This window comes from Dromiciops gliroides, chromosome 2 (assembly GCF_019393635.1).
Source record: "Dromiciops gliroides isolate mDroGli1 chromosome 2, mDroGli1.pri, whole genome shotgun sequence".
In the NCBI taxonomy this organism is placed as follows: Eukaryota; Metazoa; Chordata; class Mammalia; order Microbiotheria; family Microbiotheriidae; genus Dromiciops; species Dromiciops gliroides.
The window spans coordinates 495,246,886-495,260,904 of record NC_057862.1 but is presented as its reverse complement, the minus strand read 5'-3'; the positions used below and the strand labels follow the sequence as shown (position 1 = coordinate 495,260,904).

The window sequence follows — 14,019 nt, the reverse complement described above, 5'->3', positions numbered from 1 at the left end:
ACTTTGACCTTTTGTTGGTCTTCAAAATATTCAGATTCTTTTCAACATTCACTCAGAACCTGCTAGGAGCTTAATTAGAGCTTGCTGGGATAAAAAGTATGTGCTTTCATTATAAAAGACAGGAGAGTACCATAGGGAGAGGAAGGGTGCTTTAGTCTGTTCTTGAAGACTGAGACCAGAGGTTAGCTATTCTGGGGATGAAGAAAGTATCAGGTTAAATGAATTCAAGGCATTGTGGCTGTTAATAACCTAGTGAGTTAGCATGCCATAAACAATAGCACATTGAGAATAAGCTGAGAGAACCAAAATTGAATAATCACACTCAAATAAAGAGAAGATAGCAATACATTTGTATACTTCATTTTTTCCTTTTCTTCATATCATTAAGTATATTTTATACATTAATCGCTTTATTATTATTAAGTGATCATTTTTATAATATAAATTAACATAATGTGTCCGTCTCTCTCTTGTCTCTTGTGTCTCTGGCACAGTAAATAGAGCACTGGGTTAGAGTCAGAAAGACCTAAATTCAAATCCTACCTCACTGTTTCTGTGACCCTAGAAAAATCATGTACTTTTTCTCTGAGCCTCAATTTCCTCATCTGCAAAATGAGAGAGTTGGATTAAGCACTAAATCTCAAATTCTATGAACTATGTTAACCTCTCAAAACTAAACAAGCAACAAATCATGGGATCACAAGTTCTAAAAGTCTGGAGGAAGGCATCAAAAGCCTCATTTTAGTTATCCTGATCCTCAAGTTGTCAAAAACAACAGAAGAATAATAATTGATGATAGTAGGGGTGCTGGGTGGCTCAGTAGATAAAGCACCAGCCCTGGATTCAGGAGTACCTGAGTTCAAATTCGGCGTTAGACACTTGACACTAGCTGTATGACCCTGGGCAAGTCACTTAATCCTCATTGCCCCACAAAAAGTAACTAATTAATAACTAAACAATAATAATAACAACTAATATGGTGCTTACTATGAGGACACAGTTCTGATTGCTCTGAAATTCTAGTTTTGTCAGGTTGGCCAGTTTTCCAATGTGAAACATTCCTTGGGATACTGGCTTTTCATAAATTTCATAGATGGAAGTAGCATCAGAGAATTTAGAGTTGGAAGGGACTTGAGATCATCTTACCCAACCCTAATCACCCTGGCTTACCACCTTGGTGTCATCCTTAACTCCTTGCTCATTGCACATATCTGATCCATTGCAATCTTGTTGTATATGCTTTTACAAGATCCCTAGTATGCATTACCTCTCAACTAATGTCACTGAAACCCTGATTCAAACCATCATTTCTTGCTGTTCCTATAGTAATAGCCTTCTAACTGTTCTCCCTGCCACAAATCTCTCTCCATTTCAATATAGCTACCAAAGTGAATTTTCTGAAATATTTGTGAAAATGGGGTCCAGGTTCAATAAGAGTGTAATTTATTAAGATATGAGACCACTACTAATAATCAGAATGAAAGGGATGGGAGAGGGAAGAAGCATTAAGTACCTACTGTGTGATAAGGACTTTACACATATTATCTTATTTGCTCCTCAAAACAGAATCAAATGAGTAGGTGCTATTATTATTCTCCTTTTACAGTTAAGGAAACTGTGGCAAATAGAGGTTAAGTGACTTGCCCAGGGTGACACAACTACTAAATGTTTTGAGGTTATATTTGAACTCAGCTTCTCCTGATTCAAGGCCCAGAATTCTATTCTCTACACTACCCAGCTGACCATATCATCAGCCCAGTGACTCCTTTTTTCATCCAGTATCAAATGTAAAGTCCTTTGGTGCTTAAAGCCCTGTAAGCTGCCTCCTTTCTGTCTTTCTAGGCTTCTTAAACCTTCTTTTCTCGCTACACACTTTCTGATCCAGCTACGTTGGCCCATTTGCAATTCCTTAAAGTGAGTACCAGATCTCCCATCTTCTTTCTCACTGGCTGTCTGTCCTTCATGCCTAGAATGCCCTACACTCTCACATCTGCCTCTGAGTTTTCTGACTTCTTCAGGACTCATTTCAAATTCCACCTTCTGAGAGTGGCCTTTCTTGAGCCTCACAGCTCTAAAGCGTTCCCTTTTCAAATTACCTTCACAGAGCCTGTCGGCCTTACCTGTATAGAGAGATTTATGTGTTCTTTCCCATTAGAATGTTCTTCTTGAGAACAGAGACTTTTTAATTGCCTTTTGCCAACTTAACAGTGTCCAGTACACAGTAAATGCTACACATGCCTCATTTCTACTGAGATATTTATATGTTCTCTCTCCTATTAAAATGTTTCTTGAGAGCAGACTGTTTCTAGTCACCTTTCTTCATGTCCTTAGACATTAAACAGTGCTTATTGACTAACTGACCCCCCTCATTTTTCAGAGAGAAACCTTGAGACACAGATCAGAAAATTAGCCTTTCCAAAGCACATGGCTAGCAAGCAGGATAGACAGGATTTGAAAACATTTTTTTTTTTACTTCAAATTTGTGTTTCTTTCCACTTTACCGAATTGGTACAGACTTTATAAAGAACAAATCTGTTAAATCATTTCCCAAAATGCCAAGTGGGAAGTTAAATGATATTTTAACAATGGCACACAGATGTCCACAAAGATGTCCAGGGAAATGGAGAAACAGGACAAGAGGATTTGAATGGTGAAAAATCATTCTTTTCTCCCAATTTTCTGTTCTGTTTTTTTAACACACTTACTTACCTTGTTCTGTATGAGCGTCATCATCGAATCTTATTCTGAGTTGGAAAGGACTTTAAAGCGGTAAGACTAGATGATTTTTCATTTTACAGATGATAAAAATAATGCCCAGAGTAGAGATTCGACTTGACCAGGGACACACAACTACTCTTTCTTCTATCCAAACCTTCTCCAACACAACCTGGCCTATCCCCTGAGATAGTAAGCTTCTTAAAGCCATGTAAAGTGTATCTAGCACAGTGAACATATCTTGAAGCATGGATATGGCTGAGCACGAATTTAGGATTAGCTTAACTTAGGGTTAACCCTAACTCTAACCTACAGGCCTTCTCTCTGGAATGACTGTACTCTAGAATCAAGTGCTGAACCAGGGAGCTGGCTCCAGCTAGGGACTTGGTAGAGAACTGACCCTCCTATGGACTTCCCAGCACAGTCTTTGGGTATTTGGATTCAAATAAGGCAGAACTTTGTCAAGGGCCTACACCATTCTAAACTTGGGAAGACCTTTATTGCCATCAAGAGGCACGCTTTTCTTGCCTAGAGGGCACCCAGCACAGTCTGGAATTTGGTGCCCCGCCCCCCTCAGGGTAATAGATCATGGCTGTCTGTGGTCCACCCATTTCAGTCTGAGGCTGGTCAGCACTTTTCAGCCTTGCAGCACTAACCCAGCCTCCCCACACTCCCCACTGATAGTAAGGCAGCCTCTTCCTTGTTGGAAGATACAAAGGACCAAGCAATTACTGGCTGAGAAACACAGGGAAGAATAGTTACTGTGCCTCCTGATCGATAGGCTGACATTGTCTTGTGTAAGACACAGGAGCAAGTTGGTTTGATACTGTGAAAGAGGACCATAAAGCAAGCCATAGTCCCACTATAGTTTAATCTTTCATAGCACATCTTCCCCAACATAGGGTTGTCTTCACCGGTGTCAATAGTCAGAATGGCCAATATTACCACACCTGGATCTGCCTATCCTCTGTCTTAGATATGTTTTTTCCCCTGTCGTCAGTCTGAAAGTTATCCAAGTCCCCAACTCAGCAGTGACACTCCTGTGGGTCTGAATGCTCTATGACATTGTGGTACCCACAGTGGGCAAAGTTGTGATACTGATGGATGTGGACAACAAGAAATATCTGTTGACTCCCTACTGTATACTTAATGCCATGTGAGGTGCTGTGGGGTAGCAATGGAAAGGCATCTATGAGGAATTTATCATCTAGTTAGACAAACAAGACAGAAACATGGGAGCTGATTTTGTGAACAAGACAGTATCTTTTTAAGGATTACATTACATATTAATATAAAACAGTGATAAATTATGAAATTCAGACAAGTACAAAAGGACTTCAGAGAAGGGAGAGTCACTAGGGGTCGACATCATCAGGGAAGATTTCACAGAAGAAGTAAGATGAACTGAGCTTTGAAGGCTTAATTAGATATCAGGAAAACATGGAAAATGACACAAAGGCAAAGAAATCAGAATAAGCAAATCGTGTAGTGGTGAGCTGATTTACTTAGAAACCGAATCCATTTAAAGTGTTTCACTTTAGAAGGGAGAGAAAAACATTTTCCTCATAGGTTAGAGATTTAAAATAAATCCCTGTTCCTTTCCAATATCCTTCTCTTAACTATCCCTTGTAACAAAGATGTTTTAATATCTGACGGTTTATATGGCTTCTATATCAATAGTCTACCACCTTTCTATTAGGAGGAGTGAAATAAATTTTGGTATCAGTCCTTGGAAATCAGTATTGGTCATTGCATTGATCTGAATTTTAATGTGATTTACCTTTACATTATTATGAGCATTTTGTATATTTTCCCCTGGTACTGCTTTCTTTACTTTATTCATCCAGGTCTTTCCTCTAACTTCCTTATATTAATAATTTCTTATGGCATAGCAATAATGTTTTTGTCTTTTGTTTTTTGTTTTTTTTGGTGAGGCAATTGGGGTTAAGTGACTTGCCCAGGGTCACACAGCTAGTAAGTGTCAATTGTCTGAGGTTGGATTTGAACTCAGGTCCTCCTGAATCCAGGGCCAGTGCTCTATCCATTGCGCCACCTAGCTGCCCCAGCAATACTGTTTAATAGTCACATACCACAGTTTATTCATCCATTTCTCAATTGATGGGTAGCCACTTTTTTTTCTTTCCCACTTCATGTTTATATACACACACACACACATTTGAGGCAGCTAAGTTATTGTTAATGTTTTGGCATAATTCATAGGGTGCATATGCATTCTCCTGGTAGCAGTAAAATATACTTTTGTAAGTTCATAGACTACTTCCACAGTAGAGTCTTTGTGGATTTGTATAGAATATATATAAGTTTGATCCTTTAAAAATAATTTCTGCTTTTAGATTTTTAAACATAACATAAATCATGATCCATATTGTCTCTGGAATTGAAATTCTCATGTTTAATGGATGCTTAGGTCAATTACTTAAATTCTCATCAGCCTTTATACAATAATAAAAAATGGATGCATCTTTCTCTTCCCTAAACCAATCATCTAGTTAGTGGTGAAAATAGACTCTAATGGCACAGTTTTCAAATCTTTTTTAGCCATTGCTTTTTCCTGATCTTCCTCCCCCTTAATGATCGTACTTTCCATTTAGGATCATCTCCAATTTACTATATCTATTGTTTATTCATAGTTGTTTACATGTTATTTCCCTCATTAGACTGGGAACAATTTGAGAGCAGGGACTTTTTTTTACCTTTATTTGTAACCCCAAACGCTTAACACAGTGCCTGACACATAGTAGGGACTTAAATGCTTATTTGTTGACTTCACCACCTTGTCACTGTCCTTAAATTGTGGTACCTTAAACAAAGGCTTCTTATTACTTGCAATTAAAGCTTAATATCTTTAGATTAAAAATGTGACACTGAATTAAGTCATAGTATGTGTCCAGGAACTGTCGAATTGAATTATTTGTATTATATGTTGTTTATTGGTGAAGTTCCACTTATAGGGAATTTAAATTATATGAAAATCAAAAGCTAACCGCATTTATAGGTGGATCCACTCCCATTTCCTTGTGTCTTAACTTCTTATTTGGTTTGAATAATAGGATGCATACCACTTACAGGGACAGCTATTAAAAATGGTCCCGATCTAACATTTGAACATATTTAATTAACAATGGGAAAATCGATCTGAGAAAGCTATTATATTGTATCCAGAACAGGAAGATATGGGGTTTAGCTCTTCTGAACCTCACCTCAGAATGTGTTAGTGCTAAGTCATAAACAAAGTGACCATCTAATCCAAACACTTTATCTAGAAGATAGGGAAGCTGATTGAAGTCCAGTGATGGGAAATCATCTGTCCAAGATCATACAAGTTGCAGAACAACGACTGAATCTGAGCTTTTTTGACCCTGACCTCTGTGCTCTTTCCATCATGCTACCCTGTTTTTGCTTACTTCATTTCCTCTTCCGCTCAAGCTGTTCTCTTGTTCATTGTGAATAAGCACAGAGGAAGATATTTCTCAAGGCTGTGACATTCAGTGCCCGGTACAGGGCTCAGAGCTCATCCCAAATGCAGAGATATCCTGGTCCATTAACTGTGGGGTAGCAGAGGACACCAGGGACCTATGAAGATTATAGCTTCATAGAATTAGAGCTAGGAGGGTCCTTTGAGACCATCTTGTCCAATCTCCTCATTGTATATATGGGCATGTTGAAGCTAACATAAGTTAAGTAATTTGCCTAAGGGTCACATGGCTAGTAAGTGTCTGAGAGAGGATTGGAACTCAGGTCTTCCTAACTCCAAGCCCAGAGCACTATCCACTGTGCTAGTTAGCTGTCTCAAGATGGCAAGCCGTTGCAGCTATTTAATCACATATGTTCCAATCCATCCTCTATTTACAAGACTGAAAAAGAAAGACAAAAAAAAAAAAGAAAGACAGAAAAGGTGCCACCAACATCATCATTTGGTTATTTATTTATTCTTTTTTTTTTTTTAATTATTTTTGGTGTGAACCTCTGTTTTTCATGGCATAGAAAACTTCTAATGAGGAACCCACTTCAGCTAAATTAGATCTGCAACTACTCTGCATTTTATTATTTAGAAAACTTTCTAGGGGCACTGAGAGATTAAGGGACTTGCCCAAGGTCATACAGCAGGTTACATGTCAGAGGAGAGACTTGAACCCAGGCCTTTCTGACTCTGAGGCTAGCCCTTTGCCACTATATCATGCTGATTCTTTGCCATTAGACATATTTTTACCTTATCATGTAGTCATCATCATTATCACCATCATCGATAAAATTTATAGAGTGCTTATTATATGTAGGCACCTTAGTAGGTGCTTTAGAAATATTATCTCATTTGATCCTCAAAACAACCCAGAAAGGTGGATGCTATTGTTATCCCTTTATTTATCAGTGAGGAAACTGATGCAAACAGGGGTTAAATGACTTACCTAAGGGGTCACACAGTTAGTAAACATCTGAGGTTAGATTTGAACTCAGGTCTTCCTGACTCTAGGTACAGTGCTCTATGCACCACTCTTAGAGATTAGAGTTTAGTCCAGCTTGTTCATTTCATAGATCTGCCACAAAAAGTTTCAAGGATATATGCAAAATGATATGACTCTGGTATCTTATATATTATATTTGAGAATAAATATTTAAAAGCTTAATGTGATTCTAGAACCATTAGGAATGGGGTCATTCTCTTTTTTAAAAAAATTATTTATTTATTTTAATTTTTCTCAATTACATGTAAACATATTTTTTGAGTTCCAAATTTTTCTTCCACCCTCTCTTCCCTCCTCATTCCGAAGCCAGTAAGCAATTTGATATAGGTTATACGTTACAATCATGTTAAACATATTTCTACATTAACCAGAACAAAAGGAAAGAAAAAATGCAAGAAGAAAGAAACAAGAACAATAACAAAAAAGCAACAACAAAAGTGAAAATAGTATGATTTGGTCTGGATTCAGACTCCATAGTTCTTTTTCTGAATGTGAAGAGAATTTTCTACTATAAGTCTTTTGGCATTATCTTGGATCATTGCATTGCTAGGAAGAGCCAAGTCCATCATAGTTGATTATCACAAAATGTTGTTGATACTGTGTATAATGTTCTCTGGGTTCTATTAATTTCATTCAGCCTCAATTCTGCTTATCATTTCTTATAGCACAATAGTAGCAATGGGGTCATTCTTGACAGGACTTAAAAAAAATATCTGAGGCAACATATCTAAAACAGAAGTCATTTCTGGAATTATTTCATTTTTCTCTTTGTATCCTTAGTACCTGGAACTTAGTAGGCACTTAATAAATACTTGTTGATTGATTATATACCAGAACTGTTAAAACAAAACACGGATAATTTCAGATCAATATCTTTCCATGATGGATGATATTTTGCCGTTGCCTTCTTAAGTGAAGGTTTAATAAACTTAATTTATCTATTTCTTGACAACTTCTCATCATCATTGTGAAGACTAATGGTTCTGCTTTATTTATTTATTTTTCCCTAATGAGTATCATCTTGATAACAAAATGGAAGAATGTTTATACACGTTTTCTCTGTTATTCTTGCAGTGCCTGAAACAGTATGTTGAGCTGTTGATCAAAGAAGGACTAGAAACTGCAATTAGCTGTCCGGATGCAGCTTGCCCAAAACGAGGTCATCTACAAGAGAATGAGGCATGTTAATAATACAAATGAGTCTCTTAATGCATGAAAATTGATTCCAATTAGATTACTGGGTTGGTTTGCTCTGGCCTACATATTAGGAGCTCTTAAAAGTCACGCATGTTTAAATACGCCTTTGGTTTTCCTCTGGCCTTAAGCTTATTTCTGTTCTCCTTTGTGTTTTTAATTAGATTGAATGTATGGTTGCATCTGAAATTATGCAAAGATATAAAAAGCTGCAGTTTGAAAGAGGTATGTAATTGGTTTGCTATGTGACTGCTCCACTTGCTCTCAATTCCAAATCATCCTGATTTGTTGTTTTTGTTATTGGAGGGAGAAGGTACAGAGAGGAGTAGCCCTATAATGTTTAATTTTGTGAAATAAAATTCTTATTTTTCTTGAAAGGCTGAATAATAACAATAACAACACCTTAAATTTATATAGTAGTTTAACATTTCCCAAACTCCCTGTAACTCAATGTGATAAGTACTATGAGTATTATTTCACAGATGAGGAAACTGAAGCTTAGAAAGGTAAAGTGGGCTGCCTGAAGCCATTAATTTCAGAGTCAGGATCATAATCCAGACCTTCTCCAAATCTGAGGCTCTTTGGATTAGAGCACTTTGGCTATAAAGTGAACTTTGTAAATCAAATCATATTTTAAATCATCTGCAGTGAGCCCACTATCTAAAGGAATATTATTGTCATTGCCTTTGCATGGGTAAAAAACTCCATTATTGAGGGCAGCTAGGTGGTGCAGTAGATAAAGCACTGGCCCTGAATTCAGGAGGACTTGAGTTCAAATTGGCCTCAGACACTTGACACTTACTAGCTGTGTGAACCTGGGCAAATCACTTAACCCTCATTGCCCTGTGCCCAAAACAAAAAAACATCATTATCATGACCATCATCATAATTGCTAACATTTATACAGTACATTAAAGCTTGCTAAGTGATTTATATATATATTATATCTTGTGATCATCCTTCAGTTTGTTTTGTACAAGTTAGAAAACTCATGTGAAGACTGAGGGCACTAACATTGTATAGTCTGATTCTACAATGCCTTTGAAGCTCTGATATTCTGTGTTCTGAGTTCTCATGTAGATTTACTATTCTATAGTTCTTAGGCTTCTATCAGCCCCAAGATTCTATGATGCCTAAAGCTAGAATTTTGATGTACTAAATTTCCTAAAGTGAAATTTACTTAGAATTATCTGCCCCTCAGAAGGCATGTCATTCAGCCAAAAGATGATAGATAACAGCAGTAGTGTAAGATGATCTGCTGGGAAGCATGTGGTTATTTTCAGCCATGCAATGTTCCAATATAACCCTGAAGGACTTAAGAAAATTGCAACCCATCTACAGAGAAAGAACTCATAGTATCTGAAAACAGATGGAAACACATTTTTAAAACTTGTTCCCCTCTTTGACAAATCCTTAATCTGAAAGTTTTGGGTTGTTTTTATTGTTTCCTCTCACAACCTAGCTAATGTGGGAATGTTTTCCATGACTACTCCTGTATAATTTATTTTGAATTGCTTGAGTTCTTGTGGGTGGGGGGTGGGAATGGAGGGAGGAAGAGAAGTTGGAACACAAAGTTTTAAAAAGGTGATGTTAAAATTTGTTTTTACATATATTTCGGAAAATAAAATTCTATTTTTTTTTTAAAAAGAAAGCAATCTTAGAGAATATCTAGTCTAATCCACAATAGATAGATAGGTAAAATGAGATCCACAGAAAGTGACTTGTTTAAGGTCATGCTATAGCATGAAGAGTTTGAACTAGAATATCTCCAGTGGCCTTGTTTCTACACTGCCCAAACATGAACAAAGAGGAGCACTGGATTTGGAAAGAGAAGACCTAGGTTTTAATTCTGACACTCTTGCTTATCTTGGGGAAAGCATTCCCTCTCTTTGGGCTACAGTGGCCTCCTATGTAAAATCATATGGTTGGCTTAGATTGTCTTCAAGGACTTTTCCTACTTTAATTTCTGTGATCTGCCAGAAAAAGTTCCTATAGTCACTTATTCTGTACTATTGGCCACCATAAATCATGAGTAAAATTAATTACCTGATAACTTTAGTACACCAAGAATTGAAGCATCCCATGGTTATTATCTAAAGGACAAGTTTTTTTTCTTTGTTTCCTAAAAGCCTTTTCTTTAAAAAAAAAAAAAACTATTATAGGGCACCTCCTTGACACTCCCCCCACAAAAAAAAAAATCAATTCTCTTCTTTCAAAAAACCTTGGTTCTTTTTTTTCTTTTTTTAGTGAGGCAATTGGTGTTAAGCGACTTCCCAGGGTCACACAGCTAGTAAGTGTTAAGTGTCTGAGGCCAGATTTGAACTCAGGTACTCCTGACTCCAGGGCCGGTGCTCTATCCACTGTGCCACCTAGCTGCCCCTTTACCTTGGTTCTTAATCCAATCCATTATATAGCATCATGAACCAATCATCCATAATTACTTATTTACCCTTGCCTGTAGAAAGATTAAACAAGTCGCTGGAAGCTTCAGAAGTTCTGTATAGTTGTGCATCATATAAGGTGTGCATCTTTGATTCTTCTTCATACCCTCAGAGCTTTGCTCATCTTGTTCACCCCCATTAGTATTCAACACTGAATAATGTTTTTAAATCAAAAGACACTTTCAAATGTAAATGAAATACACAATCAGATTGGAAACAAATCCCAAATAGTTCTTTTACCTGGTTGGAAGATGTGGATCAGAATCTGATGAATTTTTTTTTTTTTATGTTGAAGGGAATATTATTGCCTGTCAGAGCTTTCTTCCCAAAACAATATATTTGGCATTTATTTTTCCTTTTAAAAAATGATGCCAGAATGTGTCTCTAGGAGTCTATACATTTAGGTGAAGTCTGGTTTTTTGAAGTTTATCATACACATAACTTTTATAAAGTGGCACACACTATAAAATGCATATATGTTTAAGTATAAAATTGGTTAATCCATAGTTCTGAAACTTTTTTTAAAGCTCTTGTGCAAACATTCATGAAAGACAATTTCTCACCAAAACTGGAAGATTTGGGGATTACAAGTAAATAAACACTTCAGGTCACTGCTTTGTTAGACAAGGGAGTTGTATAATTTTTCTTGTCCAAGAATCTTTTGGGCCTGCTTAAAAATAAAATTGAGGCCGTTCACTTTATCCTAAAACAAAGTGCTTTCCTTCTCAACATCTAATATCCAATGAATGCTTTTTATTTTTAAATAATGCAATAAGCATTTATTAAATACTTACTGTGTCTGACCCTATGCTACAAATACCTGAAGTTACAAAGACTTAAAAAAACCCAAAAAACAGTTCCTGCCTTCTACGACTTTACATCTTGGAGTGGGGAGTGGGGGGAGTGGGGATGGAAAGCACAACATAAATAAATAAAAAATATTGGCAGTGATTATCTCTTCAATTTATCTTGTATATATCTTGTTTGTATATGGTAGTTTGCATGTTGCCTTCCCTTTAGTCCATGAGATCCTTGAGAAACAAAAAGAACACATGATTTTTTTTAACATTAAAACTATTTCCAAATGTCATTTTATTAAAAGCTCATAAATTCAACTTTCATCAGACCAAAAGGCAATCTAATAAGGTTAAAAAAGACTTATACACACACTCATACAACAACAACAACCCTGAATTCCTGGGAATATTGAAAAGAAATTTGATTTGGTTACTTTTTTAAACCAGGTGAAGAGATCTCATTAGATCATCAATGTTCTAGGAGGTAAAGATTGCTAGGAACCTTGTTTGATAAATAAATGAATTTTATTTATAATTACCTTACCAGTTATTTATTTTGTTTTTCCTTTCCTTTGTTTTCTTTTTCTTTGTAGCTCTTTCTCAACTGTTCTTTTCTGTCAAAGACTAGGCCTAACCCTGAGATCTTATTTACAACTGTCGATTTGATTAGAAAATTCTCTTATCTAATGAGACCTGACTGTATTTTATAAGTTGATAATCTATGAGTTATGTCTTAAAATCTCACTTTTGATTTTTTTTTTTTTTGGTTTTTTGCAGGCAATAGGGGTTAAGTGACTTGCCCAGGGTCACACAGCTAGTAAGTGTCAAGTGTCTGAGGCCGGATTTGAACTCAGGTACTCCTGAATTCAGGGCCGGTGCTTTAACCACTGCGCCATCTAGCTGCCCCTCACTTTTGATTTTTTAAATATATTTTTTTGAAATATTATTTTTGAAATGCTATTCTCTTCTTGATAGAGGTGGTGGACTGAGAACACAGAATGAGACTTTTTTTCTTTTTGGACATGACCTATGTGACAATTTGTTTTGCTTGACTATATATCTTTGTAACAGGCCTTATTTTCTCTTGTCTCACTGGAGGGTAGGAGGGAGAAAATGTGGACCTTCTTGAAAATAAGATAAAATGGAACTTTAAAAAATCTCATTGTTAGGATATAAGAAGACTCAAATATGTTACTGCTAAGCCTTGCTTAGTTAAAAAGAATTGGCCCAAAGCTTCCAATACTACCAACATCAAATTAGTGAATTTTGCCTAGCATTTCCTAATTGATTCTGTTCTGCATTGTATTTGCAATATGACCCACTGAAGCCTGGGGAATGAGTGTGTGAAAATGTTAGTAGAATTCATAGCCCAGAAGCCACAAGCAGTATGTTCATGGTGTTAAGTGTCTCCTGGAGATGCAGCCAGTGTGGCAGGTGTATTGGACCAGAATCCCTTTCACTCTCTGTCTCCCAGTGAGAATCTGGCCCACCAGGCACAAGACAACAAGGCAACAAGCACAGTTTTACCATTGTAGAAACACACAAAGTCAGAAAATTAAATTAGTTTCCATGGGAACTTCAACTATGCCTCCTTTACTTTACAACCCTATTGATAAAGGGCCTGTCATTATGTGATAACATAATGGATGGTGCTATCTATCTAGGCTATTTCTTTGTTCCTGTTGAATGACCCTGGACTAACATACCCCTACATAATGCACACACTCAAGGGAGTGCAAGCTGGGCTGAAAAAAAAATGTGGCTCACTCATGTTCTCTGGTAAATTGGAAACCAAATAGAAAATGGAATGGATTTTAAATGAGTAGCCATAGGTCCAAATCACGGCTCACTTGCTTTTTACTGGTGTCACTCTGGGCAAATTACTTTATCTAATTAGACCTCAGTTTCCTCATGTGTAAAATGAGGGAGTCGGTTTAGTTATGTTCTAAGGTCATTTGCAGCACTGTGATAGGTTGATTCTAGTGATTTTCTAAAGGGTAAAGTAGGTAGTCATGGGAGAAGGTGAGACACTATCCTATTTCTGACCCACTTGATTCTGTCTCCTAACCCTTTAAAGAGATGATCCTGGGCCAAAGATAGGAACAAGACTGAATCACAGCATGTCAGATCTAGAAGGAATCCTTAACAGTTAGCTAGTCCTATTACTTTATTTTGCAGATGAGAAAGTGAAGGCTTAGAAAGGAAAAATGACAAACTCAGCCAAGGTCACTGAAATCCTAAGTACCAGAGTCAGGATTTGAACCCAAAGTCTTCTGATTCTGTGGACTTTCCTTTATGCCACCCTGCCTTCAAAGAACCCCACTCTGTTTCTCCTGGTACTTCTCTCTGGCATTTCTGAAACTGATGGGAGATAGAAATAAGCATATC

The 14,019-nt window shown here is 36.8% G+C and overlaps 1 protein-coding gene across 19 annotated transcripts in view; it reads left to right on the top strand.

Moving 5' to 3' along the window:
• The window catches only part of RNF144A (ring finger protein 144A), a 164,915-nt gene that overhangs the window by 116,735 nt on the left and 34,161 nt on the right, over positions 1 to 14,019 (top strand). For all 19 annotated transcript variants that reach the window (XM_043984391.1, XM_043984389.1, XM_043984383.1 and 16 more), the window contains 2 exons: positions 8,274 to 8,378; positions 8,558 to 8,618. In XM_043984391.1, the coding sequence (XP_043840326.1) occupies positions 8,274 to 8,378; positions 8,558 to 8,618 (166 nt within the window). The remainder of the gene's footprint in view (positions 1 to 8,273; positions 8,379 to 8,557; positions 8,619 to 14,019) is intronic.